General features: G+C 45.8%; 1 protein-coding gene across 1 annotated transcript; it reads left to right on the plus strand.

The window, feature by feature from the left end:
• Positions 1-4,730: 4,730 nt before the first annotated feature.
• Positions 4,731-24,800, plus strand: CYP27C1 (cytochrome P450 family 27 subfamily C member 1). Its single transcript, XM_065881078.1, has 9 exons — positions 4,731-4,991; positions 10,569-10,759; positions 11,509-11,708; positions 13,012-13,221; positions 13,883-14,046; positions 17,291-17,457; positions 19,174-19,252; positions 19,790-19,993; positions 24,684-24,800. Exons 1-9 carry the CDS (start codon positions 4,731-4,733, stop codon positions 24,798-24,800), a joined length of 1,593 nt encoding a protein of 530 aa, XP_065737150.1.
• The last annotated feature ends 2,826 nt before the right edge of the window (positions 24,801-27,626 follow it).

The following is a 27,626-nucleotide window of genomic DNA, read 5'->3' on the forward strand; positions in this document are numbered from 1 at the left end:
GTGTCTCAAATGAGGGTGTCAGGTCTCTCCCGCCTTTGTCTGCAAAGCCCCAGTTGGGTGCCTCTGTGTGTGACAGCTGGCTCACAGGGGGTGACAGATTGCAGTCCCCAAAGAAGGCAGTGTCTGCACCGATTGCTGTAGCAAACTCCCTGGAGGGCTCTGACCACCCTGGAGTCAGGGACTCCTCCTGCAGCCAGCCCCATCCAAACTGAGGTAGGAGATAGATGGGCCCCTGGGCTGAGCAGCTGGGGAGCTTGTCAGAGTAAATGGGAGCTCTATTTTCACTAACCACGCCAAGGACAAAGTTAATAGCAGGAGCTGAGCTCTGCTGGAGTAAAGAGCTAGGGGGACCACATCTATGACTCCTGAGGTCAAGGAGACCACCCCGACTGCACATGTGCAGGGAGGCTCCTCTGGGGTCAAAAGGGGAGGGAGCGCCATCCCACAGTAGGTGTTGTCAACCTCCCTGTAAGCCTCCACGCTGGAATCCATCTTGGCAAAAAGATGTGCACGCATATTGTGGGGAGGGCCCTAAGACAGCACAGATGTGGGAAAAGAAGCGGGCTAATTGTCCAGAAGAGAACAAAGACCAGGAAGAACTGCCCCATATTAGTGATTTAAATCACCTCTCCGGCAGGCTTCTCATTCGGGACACACACACTCTTCTCTGGGTGTGTATTTCTGCCTTGCTGTTGTCTTAAATAAACAAACCGTTTCTCTGTGTGCTCTGCCACATGTTGTGCTGTGTCTCTAATAATAAACTTTGTGCCCATTTTTACAGTTTTTGCTTCCTTGAAACAGGATTCCTGCTTTTCATCCAGGCTACTCAGGTTCAGTCTCTGGGTAGGGAGATAAGATCCTGCTTCAAGACTGCTCACTGCTGTCTCTCCGAGAACAAAACCACTTGGACCAAGCACTTTCAAGCAGGGCAGCTTTGACATGGGGAGGGGTGGCTCTACAAAGGAAAGGAGAGTGAGTGAACACCACTCGCCTCCTCCTGAGACCTTCTGGAGACAAACAAGGAGCCTCCTGCCTTCCTTTCAGGAGGTACTACAAAGTCTCATTCTGTGTTATCTATCTACAACAGTAGTATGTGAGAAATGGTGAAAGCCACGAAGCATGTGTCCTACTAACGCAACCAGCACTGGCCTACTCCCAATTCTCTTCACTTACACACAAGGCAGGTGCAGTGAAAGGAAACTCCAAAGCCGATTTGGATTCCAGTGTTAACTCTGGTCCTACTAAGTCAACGCTTTTGAGCAAGTCTCTGAAGCCTGTTTCCTCATATGAAATGAGGCTAATGTGCCCATGTCACAGGGTAGTTGTGAGAATGAGGTGGATTAAGGGGTGCAGAAGTGCCTAGAATAGTGCCTGATGCTCGATACATGTCTACTAAATATGTATTTGGCCTGTATTAAGCACTTGTATTTAACGCGTGTATTTACATGTAAGCACATGTATTCAATAATACAGCTACACACATTACCCACGTGTTTGGCACGTGTTACCCACGTGTAAGGCTTTGCTGGTTGATGAACCCCACTGGAGAATTCCCACATAGCTTTCTCTCTTTTTATTTTATTTTTTTTTTGGCCGAAGCGCACGGCTTGCGGGATCTCAGTTCCCTGACCAGGGACTGAACCCGGGCCGTGGCAGTGGAAGCCCCAAGTCCTAACCACTGGACCACCAGGGAAGCCCCCCCACATACCTTTGTAGGAAGTTTTTCCTCTTTGCCTGAACTAACAGGGATTGTTGTGGCCGGGTGTCAGCAGTGGCTTAAATAGCACCTTCTTATTCACAGGAAGGAGGATTTGAGAACTTTCAGTTCTGGAATAACTTTGTCTTATTTTCTTGCTGTTCTGTCTTTTTACTGATGGGTCTGGGGAAGAAACAAGATCACACCATTAATTCGTTTTTAAAAGACATCATTGATTCTTCAAATGAAACCGGACAGTGGGCAAGGAATCCGAGCACAGGAAATGAGCATGGGTGAGAGATATTTCACCCAGACGGGAGCAAGCTTGGTAAATTATTCCTACCCCACCATGACCAGCAAGTTTGGGTTTTGGAATTCAGAACCTTGCTTTCTAGAATGTCTTGTACGGTAGTTATCTTTTCAGAGATCCAGTTTGATCATCCCTGTTCTATTCCAAGAATACTTCATTGAACTTTGCTTACCTAACAGCGCCCATATTCCAGTTCTGCATCCTGAGATGTGTCTGAGGTCGCCTTGATTAGAGTTTTGAGAGATGTTAAATACTATCTCTTGGTTTTACTTCCACAGATGACTAATAATTTGTGTGTTTATTTGTCTAACTTTCAGAGGGCAATCTTATTTTCCTTTTTTGTTGGGTAAAGGCAGCTCATTGTTTCCCTATGTACTGCCAGCAGACTGGTTTTCTTGAGGGAAAACATCTGTACAAAGTCTGGTTTCAGGTCATACTTGGACAGATGGTGCTGTTCTGTGTACTTGAAGTTGGAGTCTCATTTCTGTTTCTCTTGCTTACTGGGGCGAGTGGGGGGAAGGAACAAACACATGGATGGTATTTTCCTATTCTGGAAAAAATTTTTTTCAGTTATTTTTTACTTATGTTTAAGATTGTTATAACATTCCATCCTTTATTTCCTCCCCACTAGAGTTCCCCACAGCTATGAGACTCATTTGTTTTAAATAACCTTTTTTTTAAAAAAAAAATATAAAGCAATATTCATTAGAAGAAAGTTGGATAGACCAAAGTAACAGTTACTTTTACAATTATTTTTGATTAGCACACAAAAAATTCTCCCAATCTGAATGATTTAGTCTATGTCTGGATTCAAGTATGTTTTCCACTAATAATAGCCGCAAAACAGCATCCTGTTCTATTGCAGAATTTCTGATTGATAATTTATACCAATGTACTGAGACTCTAAAATAGCCTCTTGCTTTCTTTCACTGAGCTTGAGGCAAATATCAAGAACGGATAACTTTATTTGTATCCACAATTTTGAAACTAGCTTTAGGAGACATGAGAGCAGGGGTGCTCCGTGAAAACCTGTGTCTATGTACCGTGAAATCGTTCTTCCTCCTTATCTTTCTTTATATCCTTTTCCCTAATAGAGAACTAGCTGTGTTTTAGACCATTATATACGTAAATCTATTTTGAACAGCTCCTTGTCTAGAATGGACTGAATTGCCTTTTGCATATATGGTTCTTCAATGATTTCTTTGCTCCTGGGGAGCAGTAACCCTCAGAAATACTTCAAAAAATCTCTAGGAACAAAGTGATTGTGTCATTCTTCATACTCTGCCTCTTGAATCTGAGCCCTCTCTTTAAACCTTGCCTAAAAGTCTCCTTCTTTCAGGAGGTCTCTCTCCTGCACCATCCCTTCCTACCTTATAAGTGGACGTGATCGCCCTGCCCACAAATTCCAATCATATTCTCTACCAGTTTTATGGCACTTATGCTAATCTGGTGTGTGTTTGTGTACTGTTTTATTCTTCTTGTGGGTTATGAGCTCCTTAAAGGCAGGTTTAATATCTTATTCTTTGAGCCCCTTGCAGCTATAGTGCCTTATAAATAAGAGTTGCTAAGTATTTATTAATCAAATTCTAGAAACGGAATAACTCTGGTCTTCTTTGTTTCACTTACGTACTTAACAAATATTTAAATGAAATGTACATTTAACAGAGTTGTAAAGGTACAAACTACTAATCAAAAAGTAACAATACTTCGTAGACTTTTTTTTTTTTTAACGTTTAGATGCAGGAGTACAAACTGTTATGAAATCTTTAAATAATGCTCTCAGTTTTCAGAGTAAGTTGTTGAATTGCTAGCTCAGAATCTGGGCTCCCTTCCTGAAACCAGATGACACATTTCTTGCCCCTCCCATGCCAAGGGCCCCTCCCATGCCAAAGGCCCCTCCCTCTTTGTGGGCGGGGGCTTCCCTTCTGCAGCTTGGCACTGAGATCTAAACCTATATTGGCAAAGTCCTCTTTCTTCTCACCTTCACGTGGAGGTGTGTTCATTTCTCTAAGCATTGTGCAACAGGACCAGTCCTTGCGGGAGACCAGAAAAAAAAAAGCCAAATGTTCAAAGAAAAGTCCCTCACCCCTCACCATACTCCTCACTAGCACTTCCAATGTGTACTGTGTGCTCGGATAAAATTGAGACGCATAAAATCCATCAATAGAGACAGCATAGTTTTCATTATGGAAACTTGTGCTAAAATAATAATGTGGTCATTTTACAATACTGTGAACTACTGCAAGGTCATCTAACATTTTTGTTCTCATTTTGTGATTGAATTATAATTGTATAACTCGAAATCACAAAGAAGTGTTTTTAAAATACAAAAAGGGCAAATTAGCGTTCTTCCGTAAACCCTCTATAGTAATTTTTAAGGAGGGAAATAATTTAAAATATCCCAGTAGGCTTTTCTTTCTTTCTTTTTTTTTTTTTGGCCATGCTTGGAAGTGGGGTTCCAACTTTTTGGTTTCAAAGAACGCTTAATTAATCTGATGTGAAGAAAAAATAATAATCGCTTTATTTCTCTGGCAGTCTAATCACAGACCACCCCCTTTTCCCCAGCCTTAGGGGAGGGAGCGTTTAATAACCGTCTGTGTAAACTGATGCCCAGGCCGTAAGAGTTCGCAGGAGCTCTGCTCGAACAAGTTAAAACCAAGCAAAGAGCGAAGGGCGGACCTCGAAACAAAAAACTGCTCAAACCAGCCAACGCAGAGGATCGCAATGGCTCTGCTGGCGCGGATCCTCAAAGCCCGTCTGAGCCCGGCGCCCGAGCGGGGCCCTTGGCAGCCTCGGCCCACGGACGCCAGGCTCCCGGCGAGGGCGCGGGCCGAGGACAAAGGAGTCGGGCGGCCGGGGGCGCCGCGGGCCGGGGGCCGGGCAGAGGGACCCCGGAGCCTCGCCGCCATGCCGGGGCCCCGGACCCTCGCCAACCTGGTGGAGCTCTTCTGGAAGGACGGCTTCAGCCGCATCCACGAGATCCAGGTAGCTGCGCGCGGGAGACCGGGAGCGCGAGGGGGCTCGCTCCGGCGGGAAGGCGCCGGGGACGAGGCCCGGGGAGGGAGCGCCGGGAAGGGGAACCGGGGAGAGGATCCCGGGAAGGACGCCAGCAAGGGAACCCCAGGAGGCAGCGCCGGGGAGGGGATCCGGGGAGAGGAAACCGGGGAGGGAGCGCAGGGGAGGGGACCCGGGACAGGATCCTGGGGAGGAGCGCCGGGGAGGGGACCCGGGACAGGATCCTGGGGAGGGAGCGCCGGAGAGGGGACCCGGGAGAGGATCCTGGGGAGGGAGCTCCGGAGAGGGGACCCGGGAGAGGAAACCAGGGAGGGAGCGCCGGGGAGGGGATCCGGGGAGAGGAAACCCGGGAGGGAGCGCCGGGGAGGGGACCCGGGGAGAGGAAACCGGGGAGGGATTCCAGGGAGGGAGCGCCGGGGAGGATTCCAGGGAGGGAGCGCCGGGGAGGGGCCCGAGGAGGCACCGGGGAGGGGCGCCGGAGGAGGGGGTCGCGGGCAGGGGCCGCCCTGGAGCCGCTGCGCCCCCCATGCGCCGTACGCTCCGGCGGGCTGGCCTGCGGAGTCGGGGCGCCGAGAGCCGCCGCCCGGCCTCCCGGGACCGTCCCGAGGGAGGCCCGTGAGCAGCGTCTCTCCCGCGGTGGGTGACAAGCCCTGCGGGTCTTTACGCGGCCGAGGACAGGTTGCGTATGTTCCTAGTCCTTTTTGTTTGTGTTTTATAATTGAAAGAAAACACAACAACCTAAAAATAACAGCGAGGGGTTCGGAGGCTCCGAGTTACGTGATCTCTAAGTGATGGGAAGACAAACGAAAGTTCGTGAACCTCGGCGTCAAGCCAGGTCTGGGCAGGGACTTAGGAAGAACCCAACCGGTCCAGCAACCCCGTCGGAGTGTTGGGAGCCCGCTCGTTGTACGGTGGCTCACCTTGACCCTGCGTTTTGCCCTTCCCGTGCCCACCTCAAATCGCGTCTTTCATTGCAAGGTGATCCCCACCTTTCAGCGTCGTCAAATCCATTCGCTCCCATTTCCTATGGTAGCTGCTCGCTGCTTGCCTCCGTCATTTTCTCAGGGCTCCCACCACAGCACCCGCTGTGATTTCTGGGACCTGGGCCTTTTGACCTCGTCCAAGAACACCCTCCTTCCCCACTACTCACTTCTTTTTGTTCAGAGCTTACCCTTCAACCTTCAGAAACTTCTCAGAGGAAGCTTTTTGTAACCACCCACCTGGGTTTTGGTCTGGTCATTCGTTCATACATTCATTCCCTCAAACCTTAACCTACATGATGGTGCAGAGGCCACAGCTACAGCTGGAGAAGCAGAAACTTACTTCATTGATAGAAAAACAAAACCAAAAACAGTGGGGCAAGAGGAACAATCTTAATTTGACTGAAATTCCAGTTGGCCCCTCCTCTCCGTGCCCCACATGGACTCTACACGATTTCTCCCCAAACATGTTTCTGGGGGTCAAAAATGATTTTTTTCTGTTCCACGTGGAATCTGAACATAAGGTATCAAGATGATAGTTTTCAAATACGGTAAAAAAAAAATGGTTATTTATTTATTGACAAGTTCAATACAGGTTGCTGTAGACTGGAGCATTGGTTGTTTACTAGAGCTGGTTGTTTTGGTAAAACCCTCTCCCCGAGCTCTCCAGGTCACCCCTAAGGCATTTCTAAGGAGGAAGAGAATTATTCTGTCACCTCAAGTCCAGTTTCCTTTCACTCAACTTGTGATCACAGAATGCTGTCTCACAAGGGATTCATCTATAGGGTCCAGGTCTTTCACTTTACATGTGGAAAAGGCCCCAAAGTGTCGGCTGAGTGACCTGCCCACAGTCACATAGCTGGTTAGTGGCAGAGCAGATGCAGTGATCAAGGTCGCCAGGTATGACAGAGCAGGAGGGTCCTGCGTTACATAGCAGCCCTTTACAAGCACCTGTGGAATCTTGGCCAATCAGTTCTCTCTGGACCACGGTTTCCCCCTCTGTGCAGGAGTCTAACCATCCTCATCCATCTCACGGGTTATTGTGAGGTCGTGTGATCAGGGCTGTGGAAGGGCTTTGTAAGCTGTAATGATAACCAATGCATAAGAAGAACGAACAGTTCTGGAACTCTTTTCATGTGCCAGGCACAATTTTAAGTCCTCCATGTGAGGTAATCTCTATTATTTCTCCATTTTGCAGGTGAGGAAACTGAGACACAGTGGAACCTAACTTCCCAAGGTCACCCAGCTAGTAAACTGTGAGCTGAGATTCCAACTCCAGAGTCTGTGCTCCAGCTGGCTACACAAACTGAGTCTGTGGCTGACTGTATCATTCCTTGGCCCTCCACCAAAAAGGGCCGTAAACTACCTGTGTCCTTCATCTCGTTCTTTTTGCCCCTTGGTCAGTGGCTCCCTTGTCTGATTGTGCCCATTCAGTAGCTGGATGTGCCCGAGGAGTGGCCCATCTCCCAGTAGTTCCGGTAACAGTCATCCTATCAGAGACCTGGAGAAATACCCTTTTGAGGTCACCTGTTTGTTAGGCAGAGTGATCCCTTGGCACCTGACACATCCCAGTTGAGTCTGAGTGTCTTCATCTCCAGGCAGCGGGACTTCAACTAGGTCCACAAAGAAGCAAACAGCTTCTACCTGAGAGCAGAAGAGTGGAGAGATGACAGACCCTCTGGCCCGCCATTTCCGTGGTTGGGAGTTGGGGTGATAAGAAATGTTGGCAGATGCCAAAGAGGGATGTAGTCATTTCCCCCATGCTTAGCCCTGCCTATGTCATGCTTTTTTTTTTTTTGACCACACCACACAGCATGCGGGTTATTAGTTCCCTGATCAGGGATCTAACCCACGCCCCCTGCATTGGAAGCATGGATTCTTAACCACTGGACTGCCAGGGAAGTCCCCATGCCTATGTCATGCTGAGCCATGCTGGAGGGTACTTTCTCTCCTTCCTTCTTTAATTATTTAACTGGACTATTTAACCCATTTACATTTATTGTGATTTCTTTTTTTGGTAACAACTTCATTGAGATATAATTCACATATCATACAATTCTCCCACTTAAAGTATACAACCATCACCACAATCAATTATAGAACATTTTCATAACCTTAAAAAGAAACCCCATATTGTATTCTTTAGCAATCACTCCCCAACCCTCTCATTCCCCCAGCCTTAAGCAACCACTAATAATTTACTTTCTGTCTTTATAGATTGGCCTATTCTGGACATTTCATATAAATGGAATCATATAATGTGTGGTCTTTTTTGTCTGGCTTCTTTCACTAAGCATAATGTTTCAAGTTCACCCATGTTGTAACATGTATTAGTACCTCATTCCTGTTTATGAACAAATAATATTCCAGTGTGTGGATAGACCACATTTTGTTTACTTATTCATCAGTTGATAGACATTTGGATTGTTTCTACCTTTTGGCTGTTATGTTTTCATTTCTTTGGGTATATATCTAGGCGTGAAATTGCTGTGTCAAATAGTAACTCCGTATTTAACCTTTTGAGGAATTGCTAGACTGTTCTAAAGTGGCTGCACTATTTTATATTCCAGCAACAGTGCAAGAGGGTTTTGATTTCTCCACATCCTTGCCAACACTTGTTATTATTACCTGTCCTTTTGATTATAAGCACCCTAGTATGTGGGAAGTGGTATCTCATTGTGGTTTTGATTTGCATTTCCCTAACGACTAATGACATTGAGCTTCTTTTCATGAGCTTATTAGACATTTTGATATCTTCTTTGGAGAAATGTCCATTCAAATAATTGCCCAGTTTTTAATTGGGTTATTTGTTGTTTTTTACTGTTGGGTTTTGTAATAGTTTTTTTATATATTCTAGACATAAATCTCTTATCAAATATGTACTTTGCAAATATTTTCTCCATTCTAGGGATTGTCTTTCACTTTCTTTGTAATGTCCTTTGACATTACGCACATTTAAAAATTTTGATGATGTCCAATCATCTGTTTTTTTCTTTTGTTGCTTGTTCTTTTGGTATCATATCTTAAGACGCCATTGCCAAATCCAAGGTCATGAATATTTACCCCTATGTTTTCGTCCAAGAGTTTTGTGGTTTTAGCTCTTGCATTTAGTCTTTGGTCCACTTTGAGGTAGTTTTTGTATGTGGTGTGAGATAAGGGTACAAATTATTTTTTGTCTGTGGCTATCCAATTTTCCCAGCATCTTTTGTTAAAGAGGCTATTCTTTCCCATTTAATTGTCTTGGCACCCTTTTTGAAAATCCATTGACCTTAGATGTATGGGTTTATTTCTGGGGTCTCAATTCTATTCCAATGATTTAGATGTCCATCCTTATGCCAGTAGCACACTGTCTTCATCACTTTTATAGTAACCTTTGAAATAGGGAACTGTGAGTCCTTCAACTTTGTTCTTCTTTTTTAGGATTGTTTTTGCGGTTCTGAATCACTGGAATTCTGACAGGGATTATGTTGAATTTATGGATCAGCTTGAGAAGTATCGCCATCTTAATAATATTAAGTCTTCCATTCCATTGACATGGAATAAATAAATTCCGTTTATGTAGGTCTTTAATTTCTTTCAATGATCTTTTGCAGTTTTCAGAGTGTAAGTTTTACACTTATTTTATTAAATGTGTTCCCAAGTATTTTATTCTTTATGATGCTATTGTAAATGGAGTTGCTTTCTTAATTTTATTTTTGGATTGTTCATTGCTAGTGTGTGGAAATACAATTGAATTTTGTGTATTGATCTTATATCCGGCAAGCTTACTGAACATGTTTTTTAGCAGATATCTTAGAATTTTCTACACGCCAGATCACGTCACATGTGAATAGAGACAGCTTTACTTCTCCCTTTCCAATCTGGGTGCCTTTTCTTTCATTTTTCTGCTGGGGGCATTTTTACAGGTTTATTACAGATTTCCTGCAGGGAGCTTTCTTCACAGGGCAGGCTGGGCGGCTGCTGAGTGTCTGAATGAAAGGGGCAGGCAGACCCTGTTTGACTCAGGACAGTCAAGACCCTGCAGTTCATCTACATCCACATTCCTCTCACATTGCTTCACACAGCTAAGGTTTTTTTAAACACACATCTTTAAAGAACTAAGAAAACTTCTATGAATATGATTAATGATGTGAAAATACGTTTACCTCAGGAATACTTAAAGCAACCACTCTTTTTTTGTTTTAATTAATATTTATTGGAGTAGGGTTAGTTTCTGCTGTACAGCGAAGTGAATCAGTTATACATATACATACATCCACTCTTTTTTAGATTCTGTTCCCATGTAGCTCATTACAGAGTACTGAGTAGAGCTCCCTGTGCTAGGCAGTAGGTCCTTATTAGTTATCTAGTGTGTATACGTCAATCCCAATCTCTCAGTTTAATCTCTGCCCCCTCCTTTCCCCCTTGGTAACCGTAAGTAAAGTGGCCGCTCTGATTCAGTTCTGCATAATGCAGAGCTTCCCTCTGCCCCAGTTTTCTGCTCCCCTAACATCCAGGAATGTCCGTGTCAAAGGTATATCATATCTGTGTATTTTTTTCCTTTTTTGATTTCTCCATGGTTTTGCAGCAGAAACACACACGGGAATATGGAAAAATCTTCAAGTCTCACTTTGGTCCTCAGTTTGTAGTATCTGTTGCAGACCGAGACCTGGTGGCTCAGGTGCTCCGGGCAGAGGGGGCCGCGCCCCAGAGAGCCAACATGGGGTCCTGGCAGGAGTACCGAGACTTACGGGGCAGATCCACCGGGCTCATCTCCGCGTGAGTATGTGAGGCCAGGCTGAGACATGAGCAGGAGCGGGGAGCCCAGGGACGCTCCGCCTCCCTGAACGCTGGGCTCCTAAAGACAGCTATTAATAAAGCACAGAACTCCCAGTGGAATAGTATCAAAAGAGCCTCACGTGTGATCTCCCCAAATCTCCTAAAACCCTCTGGGAAGAGATTTGGTGGCAGGGACAAGGTGGGGAACCCACTAGCCGAGTGATGGAGAGGAGCCATTTTTCGAGGAACACTTTGTGGCTTTAGGTGTCCTTTCGGTGACCACTGAGGGGGCTGAAGCTCACAGAGCCCATCTGTGGACAGGGGTGAGGGTGGTGAGCTGTTTTAGGAGACCTCCAGGAGGGGCTACGAACTTCAGCATTGATCGCCATGTGATGACGTTCCTACCTTATAACAGACTATGGTTATTATACACCTTTGTGTCTTCCGAGAGTGAATCGGTACAGCCTCAGGTAGGGAGGAGAAAACAGAGCATCTGCAGATCCCCTGGTCCAAATCCCTTTGGTTTAGAAATTCTATTTTTGGCTCTTTTGATATACATGTCCTTACACATGAACTGGGGAGTGATACCATCACTCCCCTCACTTTGCAGTGTCTGTCCTGTCTTCACCCCATTTGGGCTGGCAGATCTTGTTGACTCTTTATTGCTGGGAAATTTTTGCAGAGATACTCTGAATTCCTTCCTAGAATATCACTATAAGTAAGATTATTTGGAATTCACTTTATTCTAGGGAGGGTGAACAGTGGCTCAAGATGAGAAGTGTATTGAGACAAAGAATTCTGAGACCGAAAGATGTGGCCATTTTTGCAGGAGAAATCAACCAAGTTATTGCTGATTTAATTAAAAGAATCTACTTCCTCAAGAGCCAGGCAGAAGATGGGGAGACTGTGACCAACATCAATGACCTTTTCTTCAAATATTCAATGGAAGGTAGGTGAACTCAGGAGGTGGGGAAGATGGAAGAGTTGACATTTTACCAAAATATGGTTCTTATCACCCATTGAGCATCTCCTGTGTCCCAGACAACGTGCTAAGCCCTATACATACGTACATGTCATTGTCACAGTGCTCTAAATGGAACCAGGTTGACTGACACTGTTTTACAAATGGGGGAACTGAAAAACTAACCCCCATTTTTAGTGGCAGAAACTTAGTTTCAAATTGACGTCTCTCTAACTCAAGAGCCACGCTCCTGATTACTACACATTTTGTTTTAGCATAGTTTTAAAAGCAACAGGAGTCTAGAGGGCATGTACCACAATCATTCTAACGTTCAAAATCCATGTTAGATGGGTAGCACATTCCCATGGTGCAAAAATCAAACCCAAAAAGTACTCATGGAAAAGTCTCCTTCTCTCCTGACCCAGCTAGGTCACCAGCTTCTTCAAGGGATATTCTTTTTACTTATAAAAAAATCGATAGCATACCAAACATTTTTTCTGTACCTGGGTTTTTGGAGAATTCTGTTAGCTTTCCCACTTTTGTTTTTATTTATTTACTTATGGCTGCCTTGCGCGTGCCATGTGGAACTTCCCTGACCAGGGATGGAACCCGTGCCCCCTGCAGTGGAAGCACGGAGTCTTAACCACTGGACCACCAGGGAAGTCCAGATTTCCCATTAAAAAAAAAAAAGTTGCTTCAAATTTAAGTTAACTTTTTAAAGTTCTGGTATTAATGCTCTTTACAAATAGTAACAAAATCAACAGAGAAGTGAGTTGTAAACACACTGAAAAATCCTCCCCATCCCTGGTTCACAGAGGCCCTTTCCTCTGCCCCCTTAGCTCGTCCTGGGGCTCCCCGAAGTGTGGCCGGGAGGAGCCACCTTTCAACTCCCCAAAGTTGGGCAACTGGCTGAAAGGTTGGGAGTTTTGCCTTGTGGGTCTTGAACAGACTGTTAAGCTGAGGGCGCACTGAGGCAGAGGGTTTATCAGCATTGAACCCACAGCGCCCTGGGGGTCAGGACCTGGTAGAGAAAACCTCAGGGGTAGGCACCTGGATCACTTCTTTTTTTAATTTATTTTGGCTGCACCGCGAGGCTTGTGGGATCTTAGTTCCCCGACCAGGGATGGAACCCAGGCCCCCTGCAGTGGAAGCGAGGAGTCCTAACCACTGGACCGCCAGGGAAGTCCCTGGACCACTTTTGAAAGTTACATTTATGGCCAGATATAGTATATTGATGCTGTGAATGATCTAGAAGGAGAAGAAGAAGGGTTGTAACCTCTCTCCCGCGCAGGAGTGGCCACCATTCTTTACGAGAGTCGTCTGGGCTGCCTGGAGAACAGCGTCCCGCAGGCGACGATGGACTACATCGAGGCCCTGGAGCTCATGTTCTGCACGTTCAAGACGTCCATGTACGCCGGTGCCATCCCTAGGTGGCTCCGCCCGCTCATCCCCAAACCCTGGCGGGAATTCTGCAGGTCCTGGGATGAACTCTTCAAATTCAGTAAGAGAAGAGTCAGGGCACCTTTTGTAGAATCAGATGGACCTGACTTTCCTCCTAGTTGTGTATCTAACACTCACACAGGCAGTGGGTATTACTGTAGGGGATTCCCCAATGGAGTTACGTGCTATTTTGACTCAAGAACTTTTATATTGGTTTCTCGAATGAGCAAAAAGCACGTGGGTTGTGACCACAAGTAATGTGACAGATTTCTCACTTAAAAAAAATAATAAATTTATTTATTTAATTTATTTATTATTTTTGGCTGCATTGGGTCTTTCTCTAGTTGTGGCGAATGGGGGCTACTCTTTGTTGCGGTGCACAGGCTTCTCCTTGTGGTGGCTTCTCTTGTTGTGGAGCATAGGCTCTAGGCACGCGGGCTCAATAGTTGTGGCACGTGGGCTCAGTAGTTGTGGCATGCGGGCTCAGTAGTTGTGGCATGCGGGCTCCATAGTTGTGGCTCACAGGCTCTAGAGCGCAGGCTCAGTAGTTGTGGTGCACGGGCTTAGTTGCTCCGCGGCATGTGGGATCTTCCCGGACCAGGGCTCGAACTAGTGTCCCCTGCATTGTCGGGTGGATTCTTAACCACTGTGCCACCAGGGAAGCCCTGAAGAGGCGATTCTTAACCAAAACTTCTTTCAAAAGAAACACTGTTTTCAAACAGGCCAAATTCACGTTGACAACAAGCTGAGGGACATACAGTGCCAAATGGACCGAGGAGAGAGAGCGAGAGGGGGCCTGCTCACGTACCTCTTCCTCAGCCAGGAACTGACACGGGAGGAAATCTATGCCAACATGACTGAGATGCTGCTGGCTGGCGTGGACACGGTGAGCTCTCAGCTTTCCTTTCTTCTCAGCAGAGCACAGTTAAAGCTGGGGGCCTTTCCGAGGAATCTGACAGATGGCAGATACTTTAAGAGGACCATGCTTGTTTGTACTAGCTGAATGTCTGCTTCACTGCTGAGGGTCTCCAGGAGAAAACTCGACCTTTTTTCTTTTCTTTAATATAAATAAAGGTGCACGATGAATTCTGTAAATAACATAGCCCAATTCTATTACCACACACACAAAGTAGCAATATGTTTTAAAGTTTAAAATAATTCCTGATTTGCAAACATTTCTCCAATGTTTCATAATATCAGAAATGAAGGGACTTCCCTGGCGGTCCAGTGATTAAGACTTCGCCTTTCAGTGCAGCGGGTGCGGGCTCGATCCCTGGTCGAGGAGCTAAGATCCCCGTGCCTTGCGACCAAAAATCCAAAACATAAAACAGAAGCAGGAGTGTAACAAATTCAATAAAGACTTTAAAAATAGCCCACATCAAAAAAATCTTAAAAAACAAAAAAGAAATGAAAAGGGCACAGACATTAAAAACCCTCTTACTTATCATTCAAAATATTCCGGGCTATGGAGAACTTCCCAGTTCATTTGATAAAGTCGGCATAACTTCAAAACCTGCTAAAGACAGCTAAAGAAAGAAAAGTTTACTAAGCAGTTTGACTTATGAATACGTACATATATCAATTTTAAATCCTAGTGAATAGATTCAGTTAGTGTAGCAGATGAATAATACACTATGACCAACGAGGGCTCAATATCAGAATGAAACAAAGCATTGCCCATTGATTTGGAGGGAATTCCATACCCTATTACTAAGTGAGAAATGAAGATGCAGAAAAGCATGTATATCCTGTGTTCCCATTAGTAAAACAGTGGCCCTGTCCCATCTGTCCACGTGCACGTGTGTATCGCTGATCGCTGAACGTGGAGGAAAGTATGGAGCCTGCACCCTGGACGGTTAACATGGGTTCCTGGGCTGGGGCGGGGCTGGTACAGGGGTGTGGAAGCCAAGTTCCTTCCAAAAACTTATGTATAATCTGATACATTTACTCAAGTATAAAAAATGGTATATTTGTGGGTATATGTACAGAAAAAGTTTAAAATTTGCTAAAAGAAAGTGGTGAATAAGAAAAAGAAAGGCCAGGCTTTTGGTAATTGGTGGAAGAAAAGTCAGTTGAGTGAAATAATTAAGATTAAGACAGTAAATTTGGTGATTTACTGTGTCTCCAACGCACATCTGTAAGCACCCTTCTGTTCACACAGAATCCTCTGAGGTAGGTGTTACTGTCTTCTTTTAACAGGTGGGGAAATGAAACAGCTAAGCTTCCCTCAAGGTTTTTCCTTCACAGGAGTGCTTCCCGGACTTGAGGAAAGCACAAATCTCCTTTTTAGAGGTAGACAAAAACACCACGGTTGACATTTTTATTATGAAGTCACTAAAACATGTAAAAGCAAAAAACTTCACATAAAGTCATTATTCTTATGGATCATCTTCAACAATAAAGCAAAAAGTATATAAATTAAATACAAACGAGTCAATGCGGACAATGCAAGCGATGAAAGCTCTGATTAACCGTGTCAATGTGACAGTGTGGGTTTGCTTGAGTGGAGAAGCAATGATGGAATGAACGGCCTTGTATCTAAGCGGATTCAGATGCATGCTACTGTTGCCCCCTGGTGGTAACTAAGAGCATCACCGTGAGACGGAGGGCAGAGAGGACTCGTTCCTACGTGAAGGGAACATCTTGAAACTTCACGCTCATTTTCTAAAATGTTATTTTAAAAAGTCAACTTCATTGCAGCATAATTTATGCACGATGAACTGCATCCATTTAAACGGTACAATTCGGTACAGATTGTTGACTGATACAGAGAAGCACAGATGCAATCATTTTTGAAACCAGCACTGCAGTTAAGATCCTGGAGGTTGCTACCACCTCTGCAAGTTCCTCACCCCCATTTCAGTCCATCCCTCCCATAACCCCTGCCCCCGCCCCCGGCAACCGCCTTCTGACACTGTGTCATAACAGTTTGCAGTTTTCTAGAAATCAGTTTGCATTTTTCTAGAAATTTATATAAATGGAATTATACGGTATGTATTTTGTGTCTGACTTCCTTCACTCAGCAAAATGATTTTGAAATTCATGGATCTTGTTGCCTGTAAAAGTAGTTTATTCTTTTTTTATTACTGGACAGTATTCCATTGTATGGCTATACCACATTTGGTTTTTCCATGAATATATGATTTTAATAGAAATTTTCTGTTCTCTTCATAGGAAGCATCTAAATTATTTCCTTCTCATTTATAAGGAAGAACTTGCACGTTGCATTGTATATTACAGGACAGCTTGCCCTCTAAAAATACATAATATCTATTAGAGGGAAATAACATCAATATGGCCTACTTAAGTTAGATTTTTTTTAGATGAAAGAAAGGGCACTTATACTGTGGAATTTCCTTGTTTACAAGAGAGTAAACTACAGTCACATAGGTAATAGTATTGATTTTAGTGAAAATCTTGGAATCTAGGGTATAAAATAGAATTATTTATTCTCAATAACCAGAAATGTAATTCTTCAGTTTAGGAAGTGGTATAAACAATGATACTGCTGCTTTATGCAAATGCCATTCAATCCTTATATGGTGCTTTGCTTGATAAGTGCATGGGAACAATGATGGACCAGTAATAGTCCTGTGACCACCACCTCCCATCCCCCTCTCCCCCATCTCTTCTAGATTAGGGCGACCAGAGCAGCCCTTGCCCAGCCGTGGGCCTGCAGGATGCAGTTCTCGGGCTGATGGGCAGCCTCAGGTCCTTTCTAGCAAAACTCAGGTGACCCTTGTAGAGAAGGTCGAAGAAAGTTCTAGGCACAACTTCCAGGCTTGACCAGCGTTCCTACGTGCTCTCAAACTCCATGGAAGAAGAGGCAGATTGCTCTTCAATGATTTTTTAAAGTTCCAAAATAATTTTTCCTGTGGCTCTTCATTGAAAGAGCGCTTGAATCCCATCGTTGATGTTACTTTACAAAAATCTCTGTCAGTTTTTTTCCAGGAGGAGTTAAGGGAGATCATCTTTTGTTTCAGTAAGACATAAAACGCTCCGATGGACTTACATGGGCGTGGCTTTGCACCTGTGCTTATTCTCCCATGACTTCACGTCCGATGTTGCCTGCGCCTGAAATCCTTGATTTTACTCACCCACGTGCCTGTGTCTGCCGGTTTCTTTATTAGACGTCGTTCACGTTGTCCTGGGCAGTGTATCTCCTCGCGAGGCACCCGGAAGTGCAGCAGACCGTGTACCGGGAGATAGTGAGGAATTTGGGGGAAAGGCATGTTCCCACGGCTGCAGACGTCCCCAAAGTCCCACTGGTCCGAGCTCTGCTTAAGGAAACCTTGAGGTAAAAGGCTCACCAAAATTCATGTCAAAAACCGTGTCCGTTAAGTCTCTTGATTCTTTTATCGCAATGAATGTGCTTTTGACTTAAAAACTGGGTCCTAAAGCAATACTCCAGCGACCCTCGGTGGCAGAAATGTTTAGGAAGGAGGGACTCATGACCATTTTATTTCCTCTCTGCCCTCGACAGAGCAGCAGAAAGGCTATTCTGTTTTACAGTTAGAAATATTCATTTCTTCATAAAGATCTTTAGAGCCATCCTCGAACTTTGTACTCACAATAGACATTTGTTTCATCAACTGTTTCCCAGTGTGTTCCTCTGGGGATAAAGCAGAACAGGACTGACTGTCAGGAAAATGTTCTGGGCTGAGTGGCCAGTTACTAGACGTGCTTACTGCGCTCCTTGTGTGAATGTCTAGTCAAGGCGGAGACACCAAGTAGTGAGGCTTGTTTACTTCCGGACAGGACTTTACTGACCCTGGGAAACTCCGGAGCGTGAGGGATACGGGTGGTCTTGGGCAGGCTTGGGTGGGAGGTGGGATTAGGTGACTCGTGAAGGTTCTTCCTCCTGTGAGGCTCAGGATCGTGACCACAGCATGCCTCTGTGGAGGAAATGCCGTGACACGGAGCAAAGGTTATTCACAGAGTACACACTAAAATAGTGCTTTTAAACCTGACTCGATAATGATATTTCAAGCTGGCTTGCATCTTCCATCTTCAGCATGCTGTTTAATCTCAAAAAAAAAAAAAAAAAAAAAAAAAAAACGAAGAGAGAGAGAGAGAAAGAAAGAAAAAAGCCAGCTGTGTGTTAACTGGTATTTGTCAATTAAAATTTATTCAGTTGGGCTTCCCTGGTGGCGCAGTGGTTGAGAGTCCGCCTGCCGATGCAGGGGACTCGGGTTCGTGCCCCAGTCCGGGAGGATCCCACATACCGCAGAGCGGCTGGGCCCGTGAGCCATGGCCGCTGAGCCTGTGTGTCCAGAGCCTGTGCTCCACAACAGGAGGGGCCACGGCAGTGAGAGGCCCGCGTACGGCAAAAAAAAAAAAAAAAAAAAGTTTATTCAGAGTTTTCGTAGGATCACTTCCCGGAGAATCCAAAAACTGATGTAGCATTTCTCAGAATCTATTTCTTGGAGCCCTGAGTCCTATGAACTATTCCTTGATAAAGGGGTCCCATGCTTGCACAGCTTTCAGAAATTCAGCATTATTCCTCTTGGAACTTGCCCGGTGGTGCAGTGGTTGAGAATCCGCCTGCCAATGCAGGGGACACTGGTTCGATCCCTGGTTGGGGAAAATCCCACATGCCGCGGAGCAACTGAGCCCGCGTGCCACAACTACTGAAGCCCGCGCGCCTAAAGCCCGTGCTCCGTAACAAGAGAAGTCACCACAATGAGAAGCCCACGCGCTGCAACAAAGACCCAACACAGCCAACAAATAAATTTATTTAAAAAAAAAAAAAGAATTATTCCTCTTGGGAGCACAGTAGCATTTTAAAGGTTTTGCTTTGTGTTCTATAAATTTTTTTTGACTGTGAGGCCCCAGAATACTCGCTGGGCAAAGCTAGGGAGCCCATGAAGATCCTTGCAAGATTTCCTGGTTGAAACTGTACCACGTGTTACTTTTTAAAAAATGAAAATGGCAATATATCCAGACTTTTAAATGTTTAGTAACATATTTTGAAAGTCACCGCTCCCTTCCTGTCCCCGTTGGCTCTTTCTAGGCTGTTTCCTGTGCTGCCGGGGAATGGCCGGGTCACCCAGGAAGACCTGGTTGTTGGCGGGTATCTGATTCCCAGAGGCGTGAGTTTGGCGGACGTGGCGGGGCTGGGCTGAGCAGGGGCGGTTGGATTGGAAATTTGCTTCCACGTTTCGGGTGTCCCTGTACCTAAGCAAATATCTGTAGATGTCCTTTTCTTCTGCCTATATTTTTACGATGAAGATGGGGCTTTACGAGCAAGGAGATGTGGATTGTGTGATGCTGCTCTGGCAGAAACGAAGGCAGATATTTCTGTAGCTCGCAGGCCTATTCAACCCTCCCTCCCCACCCCCACCCCCACCCCCCCGCTGGAGGCCCCAGGGAAGCAGCAGTTCCCTCCAGGGAGAGTTTCTGAAGGACTTGAATTGCCTTCTCTGTGGCTGCATTGATGTTCATTCCGGGTAGGGTGTGAATTGAAGGGGGACCTGCCATCCCGGGTCTGCATGGCCTCTTGGGCCCTTACGTGACTCTTCCTGGCCCGAAGCATCTCTGGAGGGTCGGTCCAGCTGGGGCTATGGCTCTGCTCTGCTTTCCCTTGATTAAGTTCTTTATTACTTTTCTGGTGAAAACGGTTTGCTCAGACCCAGCTGGCCCTCTGCCACTATGCCACCTCCTACGAGGATGAGAACTTCCCTCGGGCCAAGGAGTTCCGGCCTGAGCGCTGGCTGCGGCCAGGAAACCTGCGCAGGGTTGACAATTTCGGGTCCATCCCCTTCGGCTACGGGGCTCGAAGCTGCATCGGGCGGAGGATTGCAGAACTGGAGATACACCTCCTTGTGATTCAGGTAGGGCCTGCGGGCTGGGCTTCATCCAGGTGACTGGGCTCCGTTGCTGGATCAAGACTTAGGTGAAAACAAGGAAACAAGATTTTGAAAACTTTCAGAGCTTCCTGTTAAATCTCTTTTATGTGTTAAAATGCCTCCCCTCCCCCTGCAGTAGCCACCTCTAGCCCCATGGCCACCTGCCTTGTTCCTTTCTTCCTTGGAGTCACATGGGCAGAACTGGGATGTGTGTGTGTGTGTGTGTGTGTGTGTGTGTGTGTGTGTGTGTGTGTGTGTGTAGCAGGGGTGGGTGGTTACAGGAGCCCAAGCACTCCCACAGGGGTTCTGCAGAAAGGCTAGTGGAAGGTGTCCAGCAAGCGGCCCTCAAACATTATGGACCATCCCGTCACCAGGAGCCCCTCGAAATCAGGTTCCTGGGCCCCGGCCACAGAGAGAATCACCTGGTGGGTCTGGGGTAGGGCTCTGGGCGATTCTGATGTCAGTGGTCTAAGGAAGTGCACGTGGTGGGGCACGGGGTATCTCTACTTCTGCTGGTGGCTGTGTCTGCTGTTCAAGCCCCGGTCTCCCAGGCCTCCTTCCTTCAGAGCTTGTCACTGTCACCTTCACCATGAAGGAAGTCACGCTCACCCCCTGCCGCCCCCTCAGCACCTCGTCTTCTGTGAATCAGCCTTTTAAGCAGGGAGGTGGCTCTCAAGCTTGTTTGGGTTTTGAAACATCAGGAAGGCTTGGTTTTGATGAGAGAATACCTTCCATGCAAATCTCTAAATGCTCAAGTGTTTACTTCTGCGCTTGTCCAGTATCTGAGCTCAGGCTGCGGCAGGAACTAAATAATGTCTGAAGGAAATTTCATGAAAGAAAAGCCCGCAGTAGAGAAAATTCTATCCATTAGCCTTTCCTGCAGATTTGGGGAGCCTGCCATGGAAAACCTAGGTCCAAGTTTCGGGAGCTATGACTCCAGGCTTTGGAAGCATGAGGGGATGACCTGGGGACCCATCTCCCTATTTCACCGATGAGGAAGCTGAGGCTCAGGGAGCTGGAGCCACGTGCCACGGTTGCCACGTGACAGGTGCAGGGCACGAGGCACGTGTCCTGTCTCCTGCCTGCATTTCCCCTCATGTCACCGGGGTGTTTCCTGCAGGCCGGCAGAGCCCAGGGCAGAGCACTCAGGGGTTAGGACCTTTATGGACGATGGCATCAGAGAGTCTAAGGGATGGGGAAGCCTGGCTGGCCTGTGGGGGATTGTGGGCATGGGAGGCAGGCTCGGAGGGCTGGAGGAGGTGAGGGGCCATGGCCAGGGAGGTGGGTGTGGAAGGGGGCGAGGAGGACACCAGCCGGGCCCACCTGGCTCTGGTGGGAAAGCTCCGGGGACCTGGTGAGACCAGCAGAAGCAGGCGCCGGCCTGTCCCTCGGTTGTCCCACCTCTGTGGACACACGGGTGGCTGCAGTCCTCCCAGGCGAGAGGTGTCCCTTCCAGGGCAGCTGTCCCGGGCAGCGGTGGGCCCCATGGACGCTGGCCAGGCCCAGTCATGCCCAAGGTGAGAGGCATCTCCGTGTGGAGGATGGACTCCAACCCCAGCTCTGCCAGTTTGTGGTTCCGACACTGCTGAGCGTGTTTCCTCATCCACAAAATGGGCCAAATACCTGCCTTTTGGGTGTGTGAGGAATAAAAATAGTCTAAGCAGAGTCTGTGTTGTCTGCACACCTGCTCTCAGTGTCTGCTCATGGGGACTGTGTTTGGGAAGGTCCTGGCTCCATCAGTGCTGCTGTGTGTTCCACAACCATGTCTCCGATGGGCAGAGGCCATTTCCAGGCAGCCTTTCGGGGGGGCTGACTGCTTCCTGGATGCTTCCCGCGTCTGACGGCCTGGACAACCATAGCGGATGCTGAGGGCATGAGGGCACAGGTGGTAGAGTGGGAAAAGGGTCAGAAACTGGGTGTTTGGTGGTGGTGATGGGGGTTTTATTTGTTTGCTACTATAACATACACGGGTACCTGCTACAGTTCTTGCTTCAAGAGCCCTCATTTCTACTTGTGCAAGTATAGAGAGGGATCATCATTGTTTGTAATTGCCAAGAGGAAAAAAAAAAGAAACAGAAGGCACAAATAAACAGTACTAGGAATGAGAAAGGAGACATAGCTACAAATGCAGTTGATTTTTTTTTTAAATCATGAAAATACTGCAAACAGCTTTTTTACCAATACATCGGAAGACTTAGATAAAATGTACAATTTACTAGAAAAGGTGTAAATTACCCAAATGGACTCAAAAGAAAGAGAACAGACCTTGAATACATTGAGTCGGTAGTAAAAATATCTACCACCAAATGTTCCAGACCTAGACAGTTTTATTGGCAAGTTTTATCAAACCTCCAATGAACGGGTGATCACCATCTTACACAAATAGAAAATAGAAAAAGGAAGTCTTGTTTTTATGAGACTTGTATAACCTTGAGAGTCACAACCCGGAATGGATAAAATAAGAAAGAAAAACTACAGGCCAATCTGATTTATGAACAAAGATGAAAAATACCTTAAATGAAAAATTGGCAAGCCAAATCCAGCAATGTATGGACCAGAAATGCACCGTCACCAAATCAGGTTTGTTCAGGAATGCGAGGATGGCCCACCTCAAGACAGAATTCACCACAATGACAAATTAAGGGAGAAAAACTTTATGACCCTCTCCCAAAATAATTGATAAAATTCAACACCCATTCACGAAGAAACTCTCTTAGCACACCTGTAATGGAAGGGCTTTCCTTAAGCAAATAAAGAGTGTCTATCCCAACAAAACAGCGACTTATGCCTGTGGCCTATGGGAAGGGAAGGTTTGGCTTTAATGCTGCAATATTAATGTGTTTCCTTGAAATCAGGAACAAGACATTCATATTGCATGGAGAGTGGTTAGAGGACACACCCTTGCTCCTTGGGAACTGGAGACTTGAGGTGGAAGGGGGGCCTTGTGTTTTGGCTTTTACATCTCCTGTGTAGTTTTCATTTTTCAATGAGCATGTACTGCCACTCAGAAAGGAAAAAGGCCCTGTGGGATGTTGGCCATGGAGTGAGGAGACCTGTGTGTGATTCTTTCCTCTGCCACGTGGGAATGCGCGAGCAGTCCTGTGAGGTCAGAACAAAGGGTCAGAGATTAGATGTTGAGGTGAAGGCATCTCGATGCCAGAATGTTCTAGAGCTGCCTAAATACAGGTCATTCAGCTTGGCTCTCTAACAATGACAAAGTAATGATTTTAGCGTGTGTCTTCAGTGCAGCCCTGCTCCCTGCCTGACCTCCACCCCCGGAGCCCCAACTCACCCAGAGGACCCATCAGTGGGTCTTGCTGCTTTACCTGGGAGACCAGGCTGGAGAGTCAGGGTGGGCTGGGGTGTTTGCATCCCATGTGACAATATAGGTTCTCCAGCACTGATGCTCTCTTAGGAGGTTGGAGCATGGGAGGGATGAATGGCTGGTCTGCTACCCTGCACTGTCCCCACCGGCCCTTGAGCAAGGCCCTGCCTCCCCTCCAGGAACCAATGTAGTTTTGACAGAGGTCCTTAGAGCAGGTTGCCTTTTGGGAGATTAGTGCTTGAGGCTGACAGATACTTAAGCGTTCTTTAAAACGTCCCAGTTTCACCCTGAGAGGTAGGGCTGCTTCTCCTTTTGAACTGCAGAAGTGAGAAATGGAATCAAAGGTGCAAATGAAGAATATTTAAATTAAAGACAGTAATGGATAAAGTCTGACGGCTGTGCCCCTGCTGTGTCCGCACCACCACTGAAGTGGCTGCAGACTCCAAACCAGCAGGAACCCTGGAATTTCACTTTGTTCCTCTTTCCTCCTTGCTCCTTTGATCCCTTCTTTTTCTAGACCTACAGCGGAAGTAATACAGTTAGAACTCTGAACTAGCTAATAAAGTGTAAGTCATTTGAACCTCTGTTACTGAACAAAGTTCACGTGCCCGACGTGCAGTGAGGCCAAACAAACCAACATGTCTGAGTTTCAAGCAGAGAAAGGTTTATTGCAGGGCCAAGCAAGGGCATGGGTGGCTTATGCCCCCCAAACCCCGAACTCCTTGATGGTTTGTGGGGAGAAGCTTTTACAGGCAAAATTTGGGTTAAGGGCTGCAGGGCTGATTGGTTGGTGGTGAGGTAACTGGGCGGGGCTCCAGGAATCTTGTGCTCATCTTGAAGTTACCATCCTCCACCTGGTGGGGGGACCTTAGTTCTGCAGAAGTGCTCAAAGATACCGTAACGTATATTCCTTGAGGAGGAACCAGAACCCAGCCCCAAGCCTGCACTGTTGTTTCTTGACTGCCCCTCCCTTGTTTCTGCATCCCCTCCCTTCCCTAATTAGTAACTGCTCGAGTCCTCTCTTTGGAACTCAGGGAAGGTCAAGGAAGTCGTATGACTTCTTGCTTGTTTCCTCCAAGCAAGAAATGGGGACATGGAAAGGTTTTTGTGCCCAGGAGCCCCACAGGGTCCTGCTCAGTTTAAATTCTGATTGCGTATCTTTGTCCCATGGGCCTTGTTGCTCAGTGGGCATGCTGGGCTCCTGTATAGGACCTGATGCCCTGTTTCCCACATCTCTCGTTCCCTCGGCTCCCTGCAGCTGGGGCTGTCACAGGAGTATGGGCACTCCAGCAGTGCTGTGAATTTTCTGCTTCCCAATTTTGAAGTCCTTCTCTCTCTTTCTTTTCTTAGTTGCTTCAACGTTTTGAGATCAAAATATCTCCATGGACTAAAACTGTTCATGCAAAAACCCATGGGCTTCTGATGCCAGAGGAGCCCATCCACGTGCGTTTTGTTAACAGAAAGTGAGCCTGGCGTTTTCACCCAGCTGCCAGACCGACACACACCAGGTGTTCGTGGGCCACGGATGATGGTGGGGGAGAAAAGGATCCCTTCTGGGGGCTGCCTTGGTTATAAATTGGCCTCCTAGTTTCTGGGAGGCTTTGAAATCTTTATGCAAAGTAATGTGAGAAGATTGCTTTACTTTTGCATACCAGAGTTGCCTTTTCTTTCTTTTTTTTTTTTTTTTTTTGGAGAAACAGCTGTTGCGAAGCCAGTGGCACTGAATTCTCATATGGTGTCTTACCCTTGGACTCACTATTCACTTACCCATAGTCTCCTCTGCATTTGGGCCAGGAAATGTTGGCATACATATAGATTCAGTGCTTGAATATACCTTCTCTAATACTGCATCCGGGACTGCCTGTTAGGATACAATTCCAACTTCTTGTTTTTAATTTGAAGAGGAAACATTAAGAGACCTCTGTAGAACAGACCTGTGGTTGCCAGGGGGGAGGAGAGGTGAGGGAGGGAAGGATTGGGAGTTCGGAATTAGCTCTATAGCACAGGGAACTATATTCAATATCCTGTGATAAACCATAATGGAAAAGAATATGAAAAAGAATGTATATATGTATAACTGAATCACTTTGTTACATAGCAGAAATTATCACAACACTGTAAATGAACTACAATAAAATAAATTAGAAAAAAAAAAAAAAGAAATGCCTCTCTAATACCATAATTACGGGAAGAAAACACCCAGGTGACACCAAGCCCCAGATTTAGGTCCTGCAGCAGGGCTCCGAATTAAAAGGACCATATTCTTATTTTTTTCTCCAAACTAATATTTCTTTTTCTAGTCATAGCTCCTAAAGAAGTTGAATATTCGTTTTTTGGTTTGAAAGAAATAATCAATAAGAAATAAAACACCTGGGGAAGTCAAGAATCATCAGATTTTCTAACCGAATCTAAGTACTCAGCAGATGTATAAGAATTGAAAATCTGAGCACGTGAAATTTCATTGCCTACATTGAGAAAAATGAATTAAACAAACACTGTGGAAAACAGTGTAACTTTAGAACATTTTTATTTCAAGGAAAAATAAATATGTAAATGGACATTCTCTAGACAAAATCATATTTTTATCTTCATAGTCTTATTTTAAATATCCAAACTGGAAATGGGATCCAGCTGTTGGTGCTGACATAAGGCTCTGACTGAATGCCTCGGGTGCCTAGGAGCCTTCCAATGTTCTGTTGCTCAGCTCATGCCACCTGCTGGTCGCTAGTAAAAAAACACAATTTTATAACATTCTCTCGTGCCTTCATGCTTGAGACCTCTTAGTCTCAATTCCACAAGTCTCTTTACATAATCCTTACCCTCAAATCACTTTCCTACGAATATATACCATAAATCTTTCTTCCCCTCTTTAGTTGGTCATTCTGCAAAGTAATCCTTAAATAAAATAGAAATAGTATCAATTTCACATACCATATTTGTTTGAGTATATAAAGCGTGATGACGGAATAACTTTAGTGCGAGTGCTGTAAAAATATGTAGAGTTAAATATGAAATTATGTCATGAACTGAAAAAGTGTTGGATTCCTTTGAGTTAGCAGTATATATATTAAATTTTATAAACTAGATACAATTTTATTCTGTTTGAGACTGAAATTTAAAAATATTGAGACACCAGGAAACTTGAGGTGAACTCTTATTCTACAAGGTGACTCTAGTGATGTGTGGCCCTGCCCAGGGATGGGCACAGACAGGTGGGTCGCACCTGTGCCCACCTCTTGGTCTCCACAGACAGAGAGAGAGGCAGCCAGACCTTAGGAGCCCCCTGGTGTGACCAACAGGACGTGCATGGCACCAACTGTGAAGCAGTCTTGCCAAAGAAAGTGAAATCGAATCAGTTAAGTCTCTAGATCCACCAGTTTATGGGAAATACAGGGTACAGAGGGGCATGTTAAAATTCCATGCGGATGCAATCAGCAAAATCCAGCCCATAGCAAAGTCTACAGGACAAATAACTTTTATTTCCCCAACAAATAAGTGACAAGAAAAAAGAAAAAGAAGAAGGGGGAACTGTTATAGATTAAGAGATTTAAAGGATAATTAGGGAAATTTGAACACTGTGTATTTGATGATATTAAGGGATTATTGTTACATATTGTTGTTTACATTAACAAGAGAGACCTTATCTTTTGGAGGTCTTCCTTAAAGATATAAATATGTAATGTTTATGGACGGAATGTTATGATATCTTGGATTTGCTTTAAAATAACCCAGCTTGCTGTGGAGGGTGGGTAATGTGTGTGTGTGTTGGGGGGTGGGGGGCTGGGGGAGGAAAAGATGAACCAAGATTGGCCCGATGTTGATAAGTGTAGAAGCTGGGTGATGGGTACCTGGAGGATTCACGCCTCCATTCTCTGCTTTGTGTCCATGTGAATGTTTCCATAATAAAAAGTGTCTTCAAAAACCAAAGACTTGATTGACTAATAATCTCATAGTTCATTTCTTTTTCAAACTGTTTACAAACCAGCAAAACTGACTGTAAATTAGGTTCTTCAGGGAGCTATACCTTCTCTTTCAATAATTGTTAGAAACCATCGATTTAACTACCTAAAGTACAATTGTTGTGCTCAGATTTGAGTGACCTGCCAGACAGGGGTCAGCTAGCCCTCGTAGCTGAGAAGCCAAGGCAGGGCACAATTCCAGAGGTATTAGTAAGGAAAGGGGAGCAGGGCTAGGTGCTGCCACCAGGGAGGGGTGAAGTTGGTAAAAACTGTTAGGTAGCTAGTCAGACATGAGCGGGTGCTGCCCCATCCTGGAGGGGGTCATCTCTCCCGG

The sequence above is a fragment of the Phocoena phocoena genome, chromosome 7 (genome assembly GCF_963924675.1).
Source record: "Phocoena phocoena chromosome 7, mPhoPho1.1, whole genome shotgun sequence".
NCBI lineage: Eukaryota > Metazoa > Chordata > Mammalia > Artiodactyla > Phocoenidae > Phocoena > Phocoena phocoena.